This window comes from Hylobates moloch, unplaced genomic scaffold, assembly GCF_009828535.3.
Source record: "Hylobates moloch isolate HMO894 unplaced genomic scaffold, HMol_V3 SCAFFOLD_11, whole genome shotgun sequence".
Taxonomy (NCBI): domain Eukaryota; kingdom Metazoa; phylum Chordata; class Mammalia; order Primates; family Hylobatidae; genus Hylobates; species Hylobates moloch.
This window is the reverse complement of record NW_026652286.1, coordinates 55,681,855-55,701,000: the sequence shown is the minus strand read 5'-3', so window position 1 is coordinate 55,701,000 and position 19,146 is coordinate 55,681,855. Positions and strand designations below refer to the sequence as shown.

Genomic DNA, 19,146 nt, shown 5'->3' with positions numbered 1-19,146 from the left:
ACCCTCCCAAGACTAAATCAGGAAGAAGTTGAATCTCTGAATAGACCAATAACAGGTTCTGAAATTGTGGCAATAATCAATAGCTTCCCAACCAAAAAGAGTCAGGGACCTGATGGATTCACAGCTGAATTCTACCAGAGGTACAAGGAGGAACTGGTACTATTCCTTCTGAAACTATTCCAATCAATAGAAAAACAGGGAATCCTCCCTAATACATTTTATGAAGCCAGCATCATCCTGATACCAAAGCCTGGCAGAGACATAACCAAAAAAGAGAATTTCAGACCAATATCCTTGATGAACATTGATGCAAAAATCCTCAATAAAATACAGGCAAACCGAATCCAGCAGCACATCAAAAAGCTCATCCACCATGATCAAGTGGGCTTCATCCCTGGGATGCAAGGCTGGTTCAACATATGCAAATCAATAAATGTAATCCAGCATATAAACAGAACCAAAGACAAAAACCACATGATTATCTCAATAGATGCAGAAAAGGCCTTTGACAAAATTCAACAACCCTTCATGCTAAAAACTCTCAATAAATTAGGTATTGATGGGACGTATCTCAAAATAATAAGAGCTATCTATAACAAACCCACAGCCAATATCATACTGAATGGGCAAAAACTGGAAGCATTCCCTCTGAAAACTGGCACAAGACAGGGATGCCCTCTCTCACTGCTCCTATTCAACATAGTGCTGGAAGTTCTGGCCAGAGCAATCAGGCAGGAGAAGGAAATAAAGGGTATTCAATTAGGAAAAGAGGAAGTCAAATTGTCCCTGTTTGCAGATGACATGATTGTATATCTATCTAGAAAACCCCATTGTCTCAGCCCAAAATCTCCTTAAGCTGATTAGCAACTTCAGCAAAGTCTCAGGATACAAAATCAATGTACAAAAATCACAAGCATTCTTGTACACCAATCACAGACAGAGAGCCAAATCATGAGTGAACTCCCATTCACAATTGCTTCAAAGAGAATAAAATACCTAGGAATCCAACTTACAAGGGATGTGAAGGACCTCTTCAAGGAGAACTACAAACCACTGCTCAATGAAATAAAAGAGGATACAAACAAATGGAAGAACATTCCATGCTCATGGGTTGGAAGAATCAATATCGTGAAAATGGCCATACTGCCCAAGGTAATTTATAGATTCAATGCCATCCCCATCAAGCTACCAATGATGTTCTTCACAGAATTGGAAAAAACTACTTTAAAGTTCATATGGAACCAAAAAAGAGCCCGCATCCCCAAGTCAATCTTAAGCCAAAAGAGCAAAGCTGGAGGCATCACGCTACCTGACTTCAAACTATACTACAAGGCTACAGTAACCAAAACAGCATGGTACTGGTACCACAACAGAGACATAGATCAATGGAACAGAACAGAGCCCTCAGAAATGATGCCGCATATCTACAACTATCTGATCTTTGACAAACCTGACAAAAACAAGAAATGGGGAAAGGATTCCCTATTTAATAAATGGTGCTGGGAAAACTGGCTAGCCATATGTAGAAAACTGAAACTGGATCCCTTCCTTACACCTTATACAAAAATTAATTCAACATGGATTAAAGACTTACATGTTAGACCTAAAACCATTAAAATCCTACAAGAAAACCTAGGCAATACCATTCAGGACATAGGCATGGGCAAGGACTTCATGTCTAAAACACCAAAAGCAATGGCAACAAAAGCCAAAATTGACAAATGGGATCTAATTAAGCTAAAGAGCTTCTGCACAGCAAAAGAAACTACCATCAGAGTGAACAGGCAACCTACAGAATGGGAGAAAATTTTTGCAACCTACTCATCTGACAAAGGGCTAATATCCAGAATCTACAATGAACTCAAACAAATTTACAAGAAAAAAACAAACAACCCCATCAAAATTGGGCAAAGGACATGAACAAACACTTCTCAAAAGAAGACATTTATGCAGCCAAAAAACACATGAAGAAATACTCATCATCACTGGCCATCAGAGAAATGCAAATCAAAACCACAGTGAGATACCATCTCACACCAGTTAGAATGGCCATCATTAAAAAGTCAGGAAACAACAGGTGCTGGAGAGGATGTGGAGAAATAGGAACACTTTTACACTGTTGGTGGGACTGTAAACTAGTTCAACCATTGTGGAAGTCAGTGTGGCGATTCCTCAGGGATCTAGAACCAGAAATACCATTTGACCCAGCGATCCCATTACTGGGTATATACCCAAAGGATTATAAATCATGCTGCTATAAAGACACATGCACACATGTTTATTGCAGCACTATTCACAATAGCAAAGAGTTGGAACCAACCCAAATGTCCAACAACGATAGACTGGATTAAGAAAATGTGGCACATATACACCATGGAATACTATGCAGCCATAAAAAATGATGAGTTCATGTCCTTTGTAGGGACATGGATGAAACTGGAAAACATCATTCTCAGTAAACTATCACAAGGACAAAAAACCAAACATGGCATGTTCTCACTCATAGGTGGGAATTGAACAATGAGAACTCATGGACACAGGAAGGGGAACATCACACTCTGGGGACTGTCGTGGGGTTGGGGTAGCGGGGAGGGACAGCATTAGGAGATATACCTAATGCTAAATGACGAGTTAATGGGTGCAGGAAATCAACATGGCACATGGATACATATGTAACAAACCTGCACATTGTGCACATTTACCCTAAAACCTAAAGTATAATAAAAAATAAAAATAAAAAATAAATAAAATAAATAAAAAAAAGAATTAGTGCTAGCCTAAAGAGACTAAAAATTTGTAAAGCACATCCAAATAGAACTAAATAAAGAATTATATTGTATTTCTCCCTCAAAAAGAGAAAAAAAAATAAAGTGCAGCAGTAATAGGTGGAAGCAGGGACCCCAGCTGAGGTCAATATCATGCTCCAGGCAAGAGATGGTGGTGACTTGGACTGGGGTAGTAGTGGTGGAGATGGTGAGAGGTGGTCAGATTATGGGTGTATTTTAAAGCTGAGAACACAGGATTTATTAACCAATTGGATGTGGGGTGTGAGAGAAAGAGAGGAGTCCCTGCAAGTTTGCAGCCTGGGTAATTGGAAAAGTTAGCATTTCCCAAGTTGAAGAAGACTGAGGGAGGACCAAGGTTTTTATTTGCTTGCTTGGTGTTTATTTGCTTGTTGAGGGTTTGCGGAGAAGACCACGTGTTTGGTTTGAAGACTATGTATTAGATATCTAAGTAAAGATAGTGAGTAGGCAATTAATTGGATATATGAGTCTGGAACTCTGGGAAAGTTTCAAGCTGGAGACAGGGAAAGCTCCAAGCTGGGAAGAGAGGGAGAGGAGACTCAAAAACTGAGTCCAAGTACCCCCAATTTTTAAAGACCAGAAGGATGAAGAGGGATCCAGCAAAACAGACTGAGGACAAATGCTATATGGGGTAGGATGACAATGAAAATGTGGAGGTGTGCTAGAGTTCAAGGAAGCAAGCGTTTCAGGAAGAAAGATATGATGAACTATGTCTAATGGGAAGATCAACAGAGTAAGATGAGACCTGAGAATCAACATTTGATTGGACAACATGAAGTTCATTGGTGACCCTGAATAAAGTGGTTTAGACAAGTAGCCAGAAAAGTTTGTCTGTAAAAGGCCAGAGAGTAAATATTTTAGGCTTTGCAGGCCATCTGATCTTTGTTGCAAATACTCAATTCTGCTGCTGTAACACTAGTCATAGGTAGTACATACAGAATGAGCATGGTTATCCTTGAGTAAAACTTTATTTACAGAAACACATAGTGGGCTGGATTGGTTCATGGGCCACAGGTCACTGACCTTTGGTGTAGATGATCTTACGATATTTAAAGTGTGATTGAAGTAAGTTCAGAAGGGAAGAGAAGGAGGGATGACTTTGGTGGAGTTTTGCTGTAAGGAGAAGCAGAAAGATCTGAGTGGTGGCTAGAGAAGGGTGCAAGATGAGAGAGAAGAGAAGGTCTCTATTTCCTTGGGAGAAATAAGTATGACATCTCAGACAAAGTGATGCTGTAGATGTCTTGGGCCTCAACGTTAAGGAAAACATCCTACTTACTATATGCATTAAAGTCATCATAAAATCCAGCATATAATTTCAGCTACTCCTTAGCTATACTGGGCTTGGTCTCTATGCTCTTTGGTTACCTGAGCTTTTTACTGGAATTGAGCCTCCCCAACTCAGACTGCTGACTGAGCGATGTGCTTTTATTTAGCATGACCAGTCTTAGAAATAACATAAATGGGGGAAAAATAAAACAGGTTTCATCTGGGATTCCATTTCACAGAACTTAATTAGAATGAATGGCATCTTGTGATTTTGATTTCTTCCTAAGCAAAGAACTCTAAATTGAATTTCATTTTTTGAGATCAAAAGAGGATTAGCTCCCACAGTTTCATAAATAATGAACCCAGTTCTCAGCCTTCAGTAGGCTACAAGTGATAGTCGTTGGGATTTGATTTTTCCCTACTTTTCTTGTCTGCTTCTTTTTCTTATTTCTAGGTACAAGTAGCCCCTTGTGCTTCATGCGAGTTGGAATTGTTTTTACTCCTGGTGTTAGATTTGAAGTAGTAACAAAAAAAAGAAAAAAAACCTATAAAAAGGACACATTTTTCCTGCTATTAGCTACTTTTTAATAAGTATTTTTAAGGCATTGCATTAAGTGCTTTACAATTCATCTTTTTTCTTATCCTTATTATGAAAATTTTTAAACATATAAAAAGTAGAAAAAGTAGAATTATGAATATATTTTACCTGTTACTAAGCTTCAACAATTACCAACTCATGTTGGTATAATCCGCTGAATTATTTTGAGAGAAAGTTGTAGAAAATATGACTTTTTATTTTTCTGACTCAGGACTACACATTGCATTCTGTTGGTCCTATTTCCTTATCTCCTTTAATCTAGAATGATTCCGTGATTTTTATGGTTTTCATAACATTGACATATTTGGCAGAAATACTACAGAAGTGATGTTGTGTACTTCTCAGTGTTTTCCATCAGGAGGCCCATGGCGTCATGTTGTCACACAATTTGGTGATGCTAATTTTGATCACTTGATTGAGGTGATATTTACCAGATTTTTCCACTATAAAGGTATCTTTTCCCCACTTTTTAATAATTAAATAATCTGAGAAGAGACAACTATCCTATTCCCCAACAAACTTTCAACCAATACTTTAAGCATCCACAGATGATTCTTCACTAAATTGACTATTATGATGATGATTACAAAATGGTGGTTTCCTGACTTTATCCTTCCTTCTATAATTATTAGTCATACTCTAAAGAAGAGCTTTTCTTTTATCCCATTTTTAGCTACATAATTTATGTACTTTTGGTAATCAGAGTGAACTCGAATTTTTTTAATTGAATGTGTTATACTTTATTAGTCATTATTCATTTTAATATTCAAATTATCCAGGTTTTGTGTCTTTTCATATGCTACCATTCATTTTAGGTTTTATTTGTTTTGTGTTTGGTATTATGTTTATATTTAATAGTTCTTACTTTCTAGCCCCACGAAATGTTTCAGACTCACCTTATACTTTCTCTGCTCCAGCCTTGGAATCAGCCATTTCTCTAAAACATTCTACGTTCTTTTGTGGAAAATGGCATCCAGAAGACAAAATCTGAGTACTAAATGTGCATTTTGCTGTTAGGGTATCATTACATCTAAGCTCCTTTAATGGATAGAGAAGAAATAAAACATTTAGAAAATCATAAGTTTGTATCTCATGCCTCTAATTACTGGTCACCATCCTAAGAGTCTTCCTCTCCTTCCTCCATACCACATTTATATCTCACCTTTCTTTCACAGTGACAACCCTGGTTCCCAACAACATCCATGTGTTTACTCATTTGCTCAACCCTACAGCACACACCAAATGGTTTCAGAATTGTCATGCTTGTATCACAATGAGCAATAAACCTGTTAAGTGAAGTTCAAGGCTTCTTCACAGTTCTACCTTCACAATATACTCAGGGGGTACATAAGTACTACATCCCTTCCATATTAATTTGAAGCAATCCAATGCATCAGATTTTTCAGCTCTTAATATTGCAATATGGCATGACCATAATCCCATTATTACACATAAAAATTGACAATTAGTGGATCAACAAGTATCCAGTATTTTTTCAGGGCCAAATTGGCTCATAAGTATCACAAATGGGTTTGGTTGTTGTTGTTATAATTGTTGCTTTGTTTTGTTTTATAATTTGTTTGCTTGAACCAAGATCAAAATGAAGTCTATACATTGTAACTGGTTGATCCTTCTCAAAGTTTCTTCTGATCTATATGTTTTTCTGCCATTTTTTTATTTGTTTCTTGCGATTTTATATAGATGAAATCAGATAGTTTATCTTGTAGAGCTTCCCACGTTTCGGATTTTGCTGATTGAATTTTTATAGTGTGAATTGCCATGTTTCTCTATCCTCTTTGTTGCTGTAAACTGGTAGTTGAATCCAGAGGTTTAGCTAGATTCTGATTCATGTGAGGGAGTAAATAGAGGTTTTCAAGACTACTTTGTAGTAATATTTTATTCTTTTCTCAGAAGGCATGAAACATCTGACTGTCTCTTTGTGATTGTAGCAGCTACTGATACTCAGTGCCTACATCCCTTAGTTCATTAGGTTTGCAAAAGTAATCTTTTTTTTAATTAGGCAATGTTATAGACACACATGTATATGTGCATTCACAGACATATTTCTGTAAGCAGATATATCTCAAGCCAACTCTTATCTTTCTCTTAACCCCTCTTTGTTACATTATTACTTGTTCTTTTACCTCACTTGTTTTCAAAGTTCTCTTTTTATGTGTGTGAAAATAAGATTTGTGTAATACAAAGTGGTGGCCCAAATGTACAGTAACAACTTTCCCAGGGGAACACAATTATTTTAGAGGAGAAACAAGGAGAGGAAAATAGCATGTATAAAACAATAAGGAGGTCACAGAAAAGATGTATCTGAGCTCAGTATAAATTTAAATTCTGCCCAGAGAACACTCGTATTGCTAAGATGACGTTTTAGAACTATGAAACTTTTAAAGCTTGAGAAATAAGAACAGGAAGATGAGGAGAAAAACTAAAACATGTCCCTAGTTTTAAGGTTTTCTGGATGAGGAGGATAAAATATGTCAAGATTCACTCATGTGTGTTTAAAAACATGAGATTTGAGTAGGAAAATAATTTGAGTTTTTTGTTTTGTTTCCTTCTTTCATGAAGCATGTATTTTATCTTAAGCCAGTTCACCAATGCCATTACATCTCAGGGTCAGGCTGGGCAATTTCATGCCATTTGACCTAACAACCTGGGGACTTCTGAGTAATAGTGACTCCGAGTATGGGTGTTCTAATGTCTGTCACAACATGAAAGGTATTCATTTAACAGAGACAAAACAAAATCAGATAAACAAAAGACATGTATATCTAATTGACTGCAAGGGTTGGAATGAGTAGTTTACTCTCATTCAATTAAAGATAAAATTATTTACACCAAGTAAAATTAGAAACCTGCTACAATTGTTTCTTCTCAGTCCGTAGTGTGAGGTTGGGGAGAGGGTCCTTTTTAAAAAGAAATGGCTTTATTGAGATAGAATTCACATAGTATATAGTTCACTCACAGTATACAACTCAATGTTTTCTAGTATATTCATAGTTATGCCACCATCACTGCAATCTAATTGTATAACATTTTATCTCCCCTAAAAAAAACCTTGGCTGCCACACTTCCCAATCTCTGTGCCCACTATCCCCAGCCCTAAGCAACCACAATGTACCTTTGTTTCCACAGATTTGCCAGTTAATGGGCAATTACCTTTTAATTGCCATTCATGGCCTGTCACATTTAAATTCTTTCCTTTTTTACATTATCATAAAAAGAAAAATTGAAGAAAGGCCAAAAACTATGAGTATCACAAAAATTGTAACAGGATAACCAAAATGTTGTTGTTGAATCCAATAGCATCTGATGATTTAAATAAATAATCTTCAAGCATCAAGCTATGGGAAGAACACACTGTGATATCACTTAAGAGAGGCAAGCACTAATAATTTTAAATATAAACTTGAAGCAGGCTTAAGTTGCAGAAACTTGTCATGCTCTTAAAAACAGTGATATTTGCAACCAGGAATATTTGCAAATTCAATTTCTGACTTCTCTGCTCACCAATTGTGTGACTCTGGGGCAAGTAATAGAAGATTTATACACTTCAGATTCCTCTTCTGTAATATGGGAATAATGATGGTACTAACTTCATGAAGTTAGCCTGGAGATTAACTCATGTAGAGCTTTTGGAACCAAATGTGGCACATAAATGCCCAATAAATGTTAGTTATTGTTTTATCATCTTTAATAGTTGGAACTCAACATTTTAGGTCAAACTCCAAAATAGAATTCTTAGATATGCCAGCTTGCCCCATGCCACATTTGATTGATATTTTCAAAGTCTCTATTTAAAGACATTTCCTGCTATGAAAGCAATGGATCTAGAGCTAAGATACTGTCACTAGAGGACAAAGAATATCATTGATCAAGTATAATTAAGAATAGAGCTGTAAATCAGCCATCAGTTGCTTCAGAACAATGTGTTCTATAAATAGTACAATTGCTAATTTACTATTCTCACCTAGCACTCGTGTAACAGATTTTCGTTTTCTATATTAAAAGAAAAAAATTACAGCAGCAAAAAAGCTTATATAATGGTATTATACATGTCTAATAAAAAATAATACTGTTAAAGCATTATAAACCACATATAGTCTCTTACAGTTGAAATATTTAGCTAAGATCCTAAATATGTGACTTTAAATCTGTGAATGTGAACTGAAATTGTGATTTGTTTTTTTTTTGTCCACAAATGTAAGGAAATGTAACTATCAATACTTTCATTACCTTCTGTTTAATTCCAATCTGAAATGGCTTTTGCTAATAAGACTGACATGTTAGATACTTTTATTCTTAAAGTATTACTGTGTATTTTCTGTTCTTTTGAAAAGTGTGGTGCTTAGTAATATTATGTCCCAATCAGATGATTCATGATACACAACATTTTCATACTTGGGAAATGTTAACACATTATAGTCCTTGCTTTGAAACATAAAAGAATTAATCACAGATAACACATTTTCATATTCCTTTGACCCTTGAGACCATTTAAATGATGTGGCTTGCATGCAGCCCCATTTTGGGCCCTCACAAAGCCTTCTACATTGTCCCTCTCTATCTACGTTTTCACCCCAGGCTTTACTCCTCTTGGCATTGTTTTGTATTTGCATGAAAATGTGTAATTTTTTTTTTTTTTTTGCATGACAAGTCATTGGTGATGTTGAAGTTAAATGTCTAACATACCTTGCAATATCACATGCCATTAATTCTTACATGATTTTTTTTCTTTTATTTTCAGTTACTGGAGTTTAAATATGCTTGAATGTAAAAGTGGCATGAAACTGGAGTGATGCAAGAATATTTAATATTCTTTTAAGGACTATCATTTTTAACTGGGACAATTTGGGGGCAGTTCTCAACCTTGTTTTTGGACACCAACCCTAAATTACAAATGATGATAAAACTATATTGAACATAGGTGCTGTCAGCAGAGTAATAAATTCTGAAGTGATACCTCTTTTCCCTCTGAGAATGTAATTTTAGTACTTGAATGTAAAGTATATGTCCCCTAATTCTTGAAATTATTATTTGGTTCATTATTTTTCATAAAACCTTATTAATGGGCATACAATTGAGCTCTACTTTGCTGAAAGTTTCTACTACCTAAAAAAGTAATGAATTACTTATTGAGTGACAGCACCAACATTTCAGTACTTTAACGTTTCCTAAATGTACATGGTTACCAAAATGGATATTTGATATGGGAATGTATGAGTATACAAAGAAGATAAGTTATTTATACCATTTTGTCAAGCTTCAAATCCATAAGGGCACAGGACTTATTCCCACCAATGGGACAAAAACGCACATTCAAACAAGTGTCCTTTCCTTCGAGTATACAAAGAAGAATAAGTTATTTTTACCATTTTGTCAAGCTTCAAATCCATAAGGGCACAGGACTCATTCCCACCAATGGGACAAAAGTGCACATCCAAACAAGTGTCCTTTCCTTCTAAGTGGTCACCTTGCTGCTCTACATTTACTCCTAACAGCTTCCATTGCCAAAAACGTTTTTGAATACCTGTTTTCAAATTACCTTCAGAGTCTTTGGCACCTTCATTTCAATAGCTATGTGGTAACAAATCTTGATCCTTGAGGAGTGATTTTAATTTTTTCAGCAGCTGAAAGACCCTCAGAGCCAAATCAGCCAAACAAGGGTGGTAGTCAATCTGATGAAACATATTTTTTAATGATATATGAATATGAAATAGTAAGACCTGCATGGCTAATAGCTTATAAAATGACTGTCAACACATTTCCCAAAGAGAAACCCCACAAAACATTTGCATAAGAACAGCAGCAGTGGAATTAATGGAATTTTCTTAAGGAGTCTTCTAGGCAAGCACATGATATCCACTTGAATGAATAAATTCTAATGCCCATATCACATGATGTGTCTATGTGTTATGTTTAATTCAGCCTCATTTAAGCTAATGGAATAGTTAAAAATTTTAAAGACAGTCATTCTTACTTTTTTTACCTGATCAGGATCTAGTTTGAGTGACTGCCATTTTTCCTTTGATAAGTGAATATCAAGTTAATACCCCTTTAGCAGCAATTTTAACAGATTTTGGTTGATTGCCTTATGGCTGTCACCAACTAGCTGTGTGATATCAGTATAGGACACAACTTCTCTGTGCCTCTGGCTCCCTGTCTACAAAATGAGGGCTTGGGGCTAAATTATTGTTAAAAATCTCTTTTGAACAAAAATGTTATATTCTAATGATTATGTATTCATGTATAAAGCTATAATTATATCATAAATCTACATACTTCTTTGTGCGGTTTTAATTAAAACTAAGCAGAAGTAACTCAAATTCAAATTATTTTAAAAGACATCAAGACACTGAGAAGAAAACCAGTTTCTCCAATAAAGTGTTTTCTACCTGATGGTGATAAGAAGACATTTGTATAGCACTTTATGTTTACATCGTCTTTTGTGAGTCTCACAACCTAAGAGCTGCTATCATTGTCCTCATTCTGCAGATGAATATACTGAGGTTCAGAGACATTCAATTACCTCTCTAAGGTGATGAACTAGCAAGATGTAGAGCCAGCACAAAAAATTCTGGGTCTTTTCCTTCTAATTTAAGACTTTTTCCCTTCATCACCATTTATCTGTAACCAGTCTTTTGCTCAGGAGACAATTTTTCCAAGGTGCCACCATTCAGAATTTATACTCCTTGAAAACAAAATCGACCTTTAGAACTCTCTGGCACCACTTTAGAATTATCCACTTGCGTCACTACAGCTCTCTGTGCTTTTACAAACTAGTTGTTTTGTCAGCATGAGTGTGACAACAATTAGACGTCCCCTGTTTTTGCCCCATGCCTTTTCTCCTTCACAGTCATTCAATGACAAGCGTAAAAAGAGCTTCATCTTTTCACGAAAATTCCCATTCTACAAGAACAAGGAGCAGAGTGAGCAGGAAACGAGTGATCCTGAACGTAAGTAGATTCTGAAAGATAATGTCACATGCAACATAAGAGAAAAAAAATTCACAGGCAACACGCAGGATGTAGGCTCTCCCACGCCACACACCTAGGCAAACAACACAGCAGGCAGGCAGGACAGGTCTACTACTGTGACCAGTGTTTGACTACAGTCTGGATCCCTCCTTTCACATGGCTCTTCTTTGCAGAAGGCATTGGAGAGAGACTTGCCAAAACTGGGACTTGCACCCAACCAACATTTATCTTTGACCAGGACTGGGTCTGGTTTGCCTTTTCTATCATGCAACCCTCTAAGTCTTGAGACAAATTCTTTTCTGAGAAGAAATATTGGATTCCATTGCCACATATGTTTTTTGGAATGTTAGGAACAATTAAATTATCTTTATTGATTACTAGCACATTTGCTCACTCTTTCCCTCCCCCAAAACACTAAACACTGAGCTTGTAATGGTGGATATCATTTAGAATTTGCTATGAAATTTGGAGAGGTTTATTCCTTAAGTGGGGCATTTCTGTGGCAACGTGATTAACCATGGTCAAAAAATGGGCATTTGCTGAATTTTTTTTTTTCTTACCATCTTTTGTTTAAACCTTGAGTTGCTCTGCAAATCAGAAATTTCCTTCTTGAATCTCAGCTCAAGGAGTTTGGGGTGAAAGTTGTTTTAAAAGAAGAGAGAATGGGATCCAGATTGTTAAGGCAGCACGGTCTGTCATGGTAGTATTCATTTCAACTCCACTGACTTCTTCCTTCCTCTTCCGTGGCTGTTCTTCCTCTCTCATTGCTCTCTCTGGGGACTTCCATGCAGGACATCCCCGGATTAGGTGACGACGGTTATGGAACAAAGACTCTGAGTAAGTTTCCAGGAATGGTCACTGTAACTTTTCTTTTCTTTTCCTTTCTTTTTGAGTTTGGCTTTTGTTCCTTTTCCTGAGGGCCTTTCACTCCTAGCATGCACAAGATACGAGTTTTATTTGTTACCTAGCTGTGAATGCTCCTACAAAGTAACTTTCGATCGTTTTGTTCTGCATGTCAGCATTTAAAAGCAAAGTGTATCAGGCACTCTAACTTCTGTTGCAGTTAACACCATCCCTTTCTGACCATGTGATATTATCAACATGGTCCTGATGCCCACCATAGCATCACTTGCTCTGCCGCTTAATACCTCCAAAGAGCAAGAAACCATGTTGAAAGAAAGGGTGAGCTAAGTGTTCTAGAACAGCAAAATAGAAATGTACTTTATGTTCTTTCTTCTGCCTTTTCACATGGAAATATTTAATGACCTTGTCAAATCTCATAATTGGGTTGTACTTTGCTGTTAGTAAAGGAGCTGTTTTGTAGTCAAAAGGAACATGCATTCTCTAAAAGCAAATTTTAAGCTACTTGATCTTCCATGAGTATTTATTTGTTATTAACTGATTTTTTTTCTGACTTGCGGTGATCCTGCTTGAAATGTCTATATGATAAAGTTTGGATATGTAATAATATGCCTTTCTATCAGTGATTTATTAGCTACACTACAAAATCAGGTCTTCACTTTATAGCATAGAGTGAAACATAAAATATATTAAACCTTTACATTTTCTAATTGTTCATGTATTTAGTCTGTATCTGATTGCACTAAGCAATTAAAAAAATTATCCTGTGTCTTAATATACTACACATTATGATTTTTCCTCTTTAATAACTAACCCCATTGTGTAGGCACCAATGAAATGAGAACAGAGTTTTGTGTCTTTTGCAACTGTATCACGTTTAATTTTTTTTGTTTCATTGTTCTAAATTAACAGCTATGGGCAATATTTTTAGAAGCTGTTTATTTGTATAAAACAAAATTGCATTGAACTGGACTTTTTCAAGGGCTCTTTCTATAACCCTGAGTATTGATATCCCTCATAATTCAAATTGTTCATTTGGAGAGTTTTTAAAAGATATTTATATTTTTAAAAATCTGATCAAGAGTACTGATCTTAAAGATGAAAACTTTATTTTTGAGTTACTATATGGAATGATAGAAAATTTTTCCTGAATTAGTGGCTGAAGTTTAAATATTGATTTCAGCATTATCTGGACAGCATCAAGCACCACCAGAGAGAATCTGTAAACTTTCAATTTGAGAGGGAAAAGAAATATCTTAATATATTGTTAATAATAAATATCACTAAAAAGTAGTGGCTTTCGGAGTGTCAAAAATAGGACACTATTTCAATCTAGAATGTGCAAATGTTTGTTTGCTCTTTAAAAATTGAAAAAATTTAAAAAGTAAAACTTGGCAACAACAACAAAAAGCCGTCATACCCAATTCAAGGCACTTAAGATAATAACCTCCATGAAATGCACTATTATTGGTTATGTGCCTTGACTTTCATTTTAGTAACAGAAAACAGATTTGCACAGGTTCATCCACACTTCTTTCCCTATTGCCTCTTTGCACTTGCAAAACGTGTGCCCAAATTAGTAATGCAGTTCTGATCATAGACCAACACAAACAGAAATGATTTGTGTGAATTTAACCCATGCTTTGGTTTTCATTAGTTTCATGCTCTAAAACTACTCTATCCAATTGGCAAGAATGTATGATATCAAAACACTTTTTTATTGTTAGAGAATAATTTTATATGTTATTTTTCTTTCTAAAAATGTATAACTATTGTCACTTTTTAAAAAACTGAAGTTATTTATAGTGAGCTTCAGAAATCAAATAGTCATATGTTCTTCATTTAATTAAAGTAATATACAAATAAGTTCATAGACTGATGAGTGTATCATCTATAACTTAACAAGCAGTATGGATGAAAGAAAATGATTTTGGAAATAAGAGCTCAAATTCTGGCATATAACCAACACATCCGTGTTAAGTTAGGTGAACTATGTATGAAAAAACAATTTGGAGTATTGCTGTGCAAGCAAGTCATTCAGCATGAATTTTAAAAAAACATACTTCAGCCAGAATCTGTACTGTGTATCAGGCCATTTATCTCCTGCCTGTTCCATGCCACTAGAATCAATAGCTATCCAAGCAAGAATCCTAAAATAAAAACAAGGAACTATTGAGCTGATTTGTAAAATATTATTCAGTGACTCACATCTTCCTCAAAGATTTTCAACTCACTCACTGAAGCAGTAAAGATCTTCAAGAATTCCTTTCATCCTGAGAATGTGTTTAGGAACTATTTAAATAGAAATAAAATTCAAGGGATTCCAGGGATCAATTAGCAATTTGAATTGCAGCGTTCCAGCAAAATTCTTAAAGGCTAAAATGGAGAAATAAAAAAGCCTGCAAGAAAACACTGCCTACACACCAGAAGCTTCTGAATTTATAGTCAAGAAAATATTCAGTCAAGACATACTAGTCATTGTCACATTAATCTTGAAAGTCAGAGGTATATGAATGGGTCATAGTATTTTTCTAATCGCCTAAATTGACATTATGCATTTTTTGTAATTAAAGATACTTTCTTCATTTGCTAAAAAGAAGAAACAGCAATCAAGCAGCGGGTTCCTGTAAAATGGAGATAAAGTTTTCATCTTCCTTATCTTATCTGAGTTTTCTTAATGCAGCCTCCTGTGCGGCTTTTACTTGCCTTTCGCTCACATTTCTAGTAGCCTTGCATGAGTGTATTCCTTTCCGTTCTGGCTGCTCTTCAGTGCTTGGTATCTCTTTAATTTGCTGTGCTGTTCTTGCAGAACATGTTTCTTCTAATGCCAGCGATAGCGAAAGTAGCTACCGTAAGTTACTGCTTTGGTTTGCGGTTATTTTCTTTGCAATTGCCCCATTGCCTGTGGTGGTCATTTCAGATTTCTGTTGTTGTTTTTCAATTGCTACCTTTTATCATCTGTATTCAAAGCAAATGGCTTGAAATGAAATCACTGGATGTGGAAAGATAAAAAAGACACTAGAGCCATCAGTGCACCCTTATGTGATTTGTGCAAGCAGTAGTGGTCTTGCTAATAAACAATTCCAACCTCAGTTGGTTGTGACTCAGTGAGAAGGTGTGTAAAAAGTTCAACATGGTGGATTTTTACATTGTAACCCCCAAAATAATTGAAACTCTCAGCAGGAGGGTGGAAAATCATCATGGTATCGTTTTCCTTCTTATTTTGCCATTTCCTTTCTGTTCTTGGCTCCCCTTTATAGGAAAAGCATTTATAAATAAAGTGTTCCTTTAAAATCAGGTGTGAATCTTTTACATCACTTTCTCTTTGATTAATCTTTTAAGATAGGATACTATGACATTTCTAACTTTAGTTTTTTGATAATTGGGGAACTGATGGAAGAGTTTCATCCTCTAATGTTGAAGGAACTTAATTTTTTTAAATGTGACCAAGTCTTCTTAGATCAGAAAACTTAGCTGAAAAGGTAGGTAACTATTTAAAAGTTATTTCTGGTCTTTGTTTGGTCGCCTCAAGCCATTTGCTTAGTGTATGAAAATATCCACCAAACACCAATCACATCCTTTTGATCAGTCCTCATGGTTTCTTACCACCTACTTACTTACTGGTTTTTGGTGACTAACATAGATACATATTTTTACCAGGACTCTTACAATTTCTATGAGATTAATTTATATTCCTTAGTGAAATGGGCTACCCAAAAACACGCCTAATACCTGTGACCCACAGATGCTAAGGCAAAAATTGGTATTGTCTTTTGTTTGAATGAGTATTGTATTAATTGAAAACTAGAATTGTTTGAGGTTTTTCCCCCCAATTATAGCATGGTACTTTACAAAACCATGCCTTTTTGAGGTGGAAGGCCAAATAGTGGTACAACACATAATTTGGATTTTAAGAAAGGCTTTGCAAAATCAGAGGGGTGGCAAGTAGGAGAAGCAGCACAAAAGAGGAAAGATGGCAGATGGAGGTAGGCTCGGAGGAGGAAGATGTAGACCAAGGAATAAAATGAAAAAAATTGATGAGATACCCTTGATCAATCAAACATTAGATTGATATAGGGACCACCTAATTTTCTTATTGATGAAAGTTTTATTGATAGAAGAAATTCCATCAATTCTTGCTGATGGAAGAATTCAAAAGGTTCTTGTTATCAACATGGTAACATGTCAACATTTTTACATTCTTTATACTTTTATAATTTTATTATTATCCTAATTTCAGAAAAAAAATTTGCCTCCCCCCTTTTTCATTTTATTTTAAACCAAGCAACTAAGCCAAGAAGAATTGACCAAAGCTTGTGTTAATAACACCTAAGCTGCCCTCAATTTAGTATGTAGAAAAATATAACTTATTTTCTGGGTTCCAGGAAGACCAATGACACTAGTTTCCTTGATGTTCAGTTTTCAATTTTCAAGTGTTGTGCTTCCATCCGGTAGACACAGGTATCAAAAAAGAAAGCATCATGCTTTATCTTTCAGTTCTTTTAATGGAAAATACATATTATACAAGAACTACCTTTTCTTATAAACATCACATTTTTATAGAGTATTTTAAAGGCTTCTCTTCTCTGTTTCAGAGGTGGGAATATTTTTCCCAGAATTATTAAGTTATAAAAACTGGCCCAAGACTTTCAACTGGGCTGGGCGCGGTGGCTCACGCTTGTAATCCCAGCACTTTGGGAGGCCGAGGCGGGCGGATCACGAGGTCTGGAGATCGAGACCACAGTGAAACCCCGTCTCTACTAAAAACACAAAAAATTAGCCAGGTGTGGTGGCGGGCGCCTGTAGTCCCAGCTACTCGGAGAGGCTGAGGCAGGAGAATGGCGTGAACCAGGGAGGTGGAGCTTGCAGTGAGCCAAGATTGCGCCACTGCACTCCAGCCTGGGGGACAGAGCAAGACTCCGTCACAAAAAAAAAAAAAAAAAAAAAAAACTTTCAACTACTTGGCAGATTTTTGGAGTGATGTTCTAAGATGACATCAATTATTATTTTTACTCTCAAATACTAGTTGCACATAAATGTTTATTGAATGAATAAAGGAAACACTTGCAGGCATCTCAAATTATCTATGAGAAGACAGAAGAGTTGGAACTGGATTCTATGACATTAGTAGGGCAAATATGGAATCTAATTATCTCTATTGGCTTGAGTCTCATCCAAGGTTATAGAAGGCCATCCACTCAGTTTGTTTTCTTTACAAATGAACAAAAGTAAGAGTCTTTATCACAGCTCAGAGGAGAAAAATGACCTGTATTCCTCCAGAATGGAAATATGAAGAATTCCAGAGAAATGTTTATTTATTCATTCGGTACCTACTATACATGAGGTCCTCTTCTTGGATACCATGACACCCATTGTGAATATCAACTAACCCTAGATCTCAGCACACATAATAGTAGGAGAGAGATATAAATAAATGAAAAAGTGCACAAAGTGTGACAGGTACTAAGATAGATGTCTGACTTAAGAATAGTGGGAGCATAAGAGGTAGTTTCAGAGAGGAAGTAGCTTTGAGCTGAGCTTTGGAAAGATGAGGAACTTGCTAGCTAGACAAGATGAGGAAGGAACTTCCCAGAAAGAGCATTGCCACGAAAAAAGACACAGAGGTTTGGAACAAATATATTTTCCAGAAGGTACCAACTTTGAAGTCAAAATAGGCTGCATTTTTCTAGTGAATTCCTGGCTTTTGCTGTAATTATGACTAAAAAAATAGTATAAACAAATAAAAAAAAAAAACCCTCTTTTCACCAATATCCAGGTGTTGTATTTCACTGTTATACTTTACCATTCCGTATCCACTCTGGGGACAAAATGGCTAAATGATTATAATAATTCAGAGTTAGAAACAAAGACCTAGGCCATTGTGTTTCACAATCCATTGTGTTTCACAATCCGGAGTCCACCATTCACACTGTATCCTGGAGTTACACATTGTGGCAACCTTACTTGAAAGTCTTACATGTTTCCTGAGGTATGCCACACACACATAGATATACACAAACATCAATTTCTAATAAATAGTTCAGATCTTTGCTGCATCATCTCAAGCATTATAAAATAGGTTTTCCAACTATATTTAGCACCAGCTAAAATTGCAGCTGATAAAGTGTACATTTTCTAATTGTGCAAAACACCACCTCAAAACTATCTTAATTATGGGCTAATTCTAGATTTCTGTCAATAAAGTAGTAAAATTCAGCCTTGTATTTTTGGCTGTTCTGTATAATACCTTACAGTCGCCCTTGTATTAGGAGGTTGTAAATACTAGGCAAGTATATTGAGGACTATGCAAGCTTCTAAAGCTGAAGACATGCCTTCCTCAATGCTCAGTAAAGCTCTTTACATCATCATGGATGTATGCAAGCTGATAATTATCCTTCCAACCCATTAGTGCTCACCAGTTAAGTAGGATTTTCAAAACGAGGATCTTGAAGAACTGATCTGAGTGAAACTAAGGTGCTGAGATCAGGAGACCCAAAACTTCTCCACTGGAGTCAGTCAAAATGGTGCATATTCTTCACCTTACTCTGTTATTCTCAACTATTGCCCTTAGATGTCTTTACTCCTTTAGTCTTTATAAAGCAGTTTTTCATTACATCTATTATCTCAT

The 19,146-nt window shown here is 35.9% G+C and overlaps 1 protein-coding gene across 21 annotated transcripts in view; it reads left to right on the top strand.

Annotated features, from left to right (window-relative positions):
• The window catches only part of DLG2 (discs large MAGUK scaffold protein 2), a 2,210,459-nt gene that overhangs the window by 2,169,178 nt on the left and 22,135 nt on the right, over window positions 1-19,146 (top strand). For 13 of the 21 annotated variants that reach the window (XM_032167972.2, XM_032167969.2, XM_032167962.2 and 10 more), the window contains one exon: window positions 11,537-11,636. In XM_032167972.2, the coding sequence (XP_032023863.1) occupies window positions 11,537-11,636 (100 nt within the window). Of the gene's footprint in view, window positions 1-11,536; window positions 11,637-12,448; window positions 12,495-19,146 lie in introns of all 21 variants that reach the window. The other 8 variants (XM_032167965.2, XM_032167963.2, XM_032167975.2 and 5 more) reach the window with 1 other exon arrangement.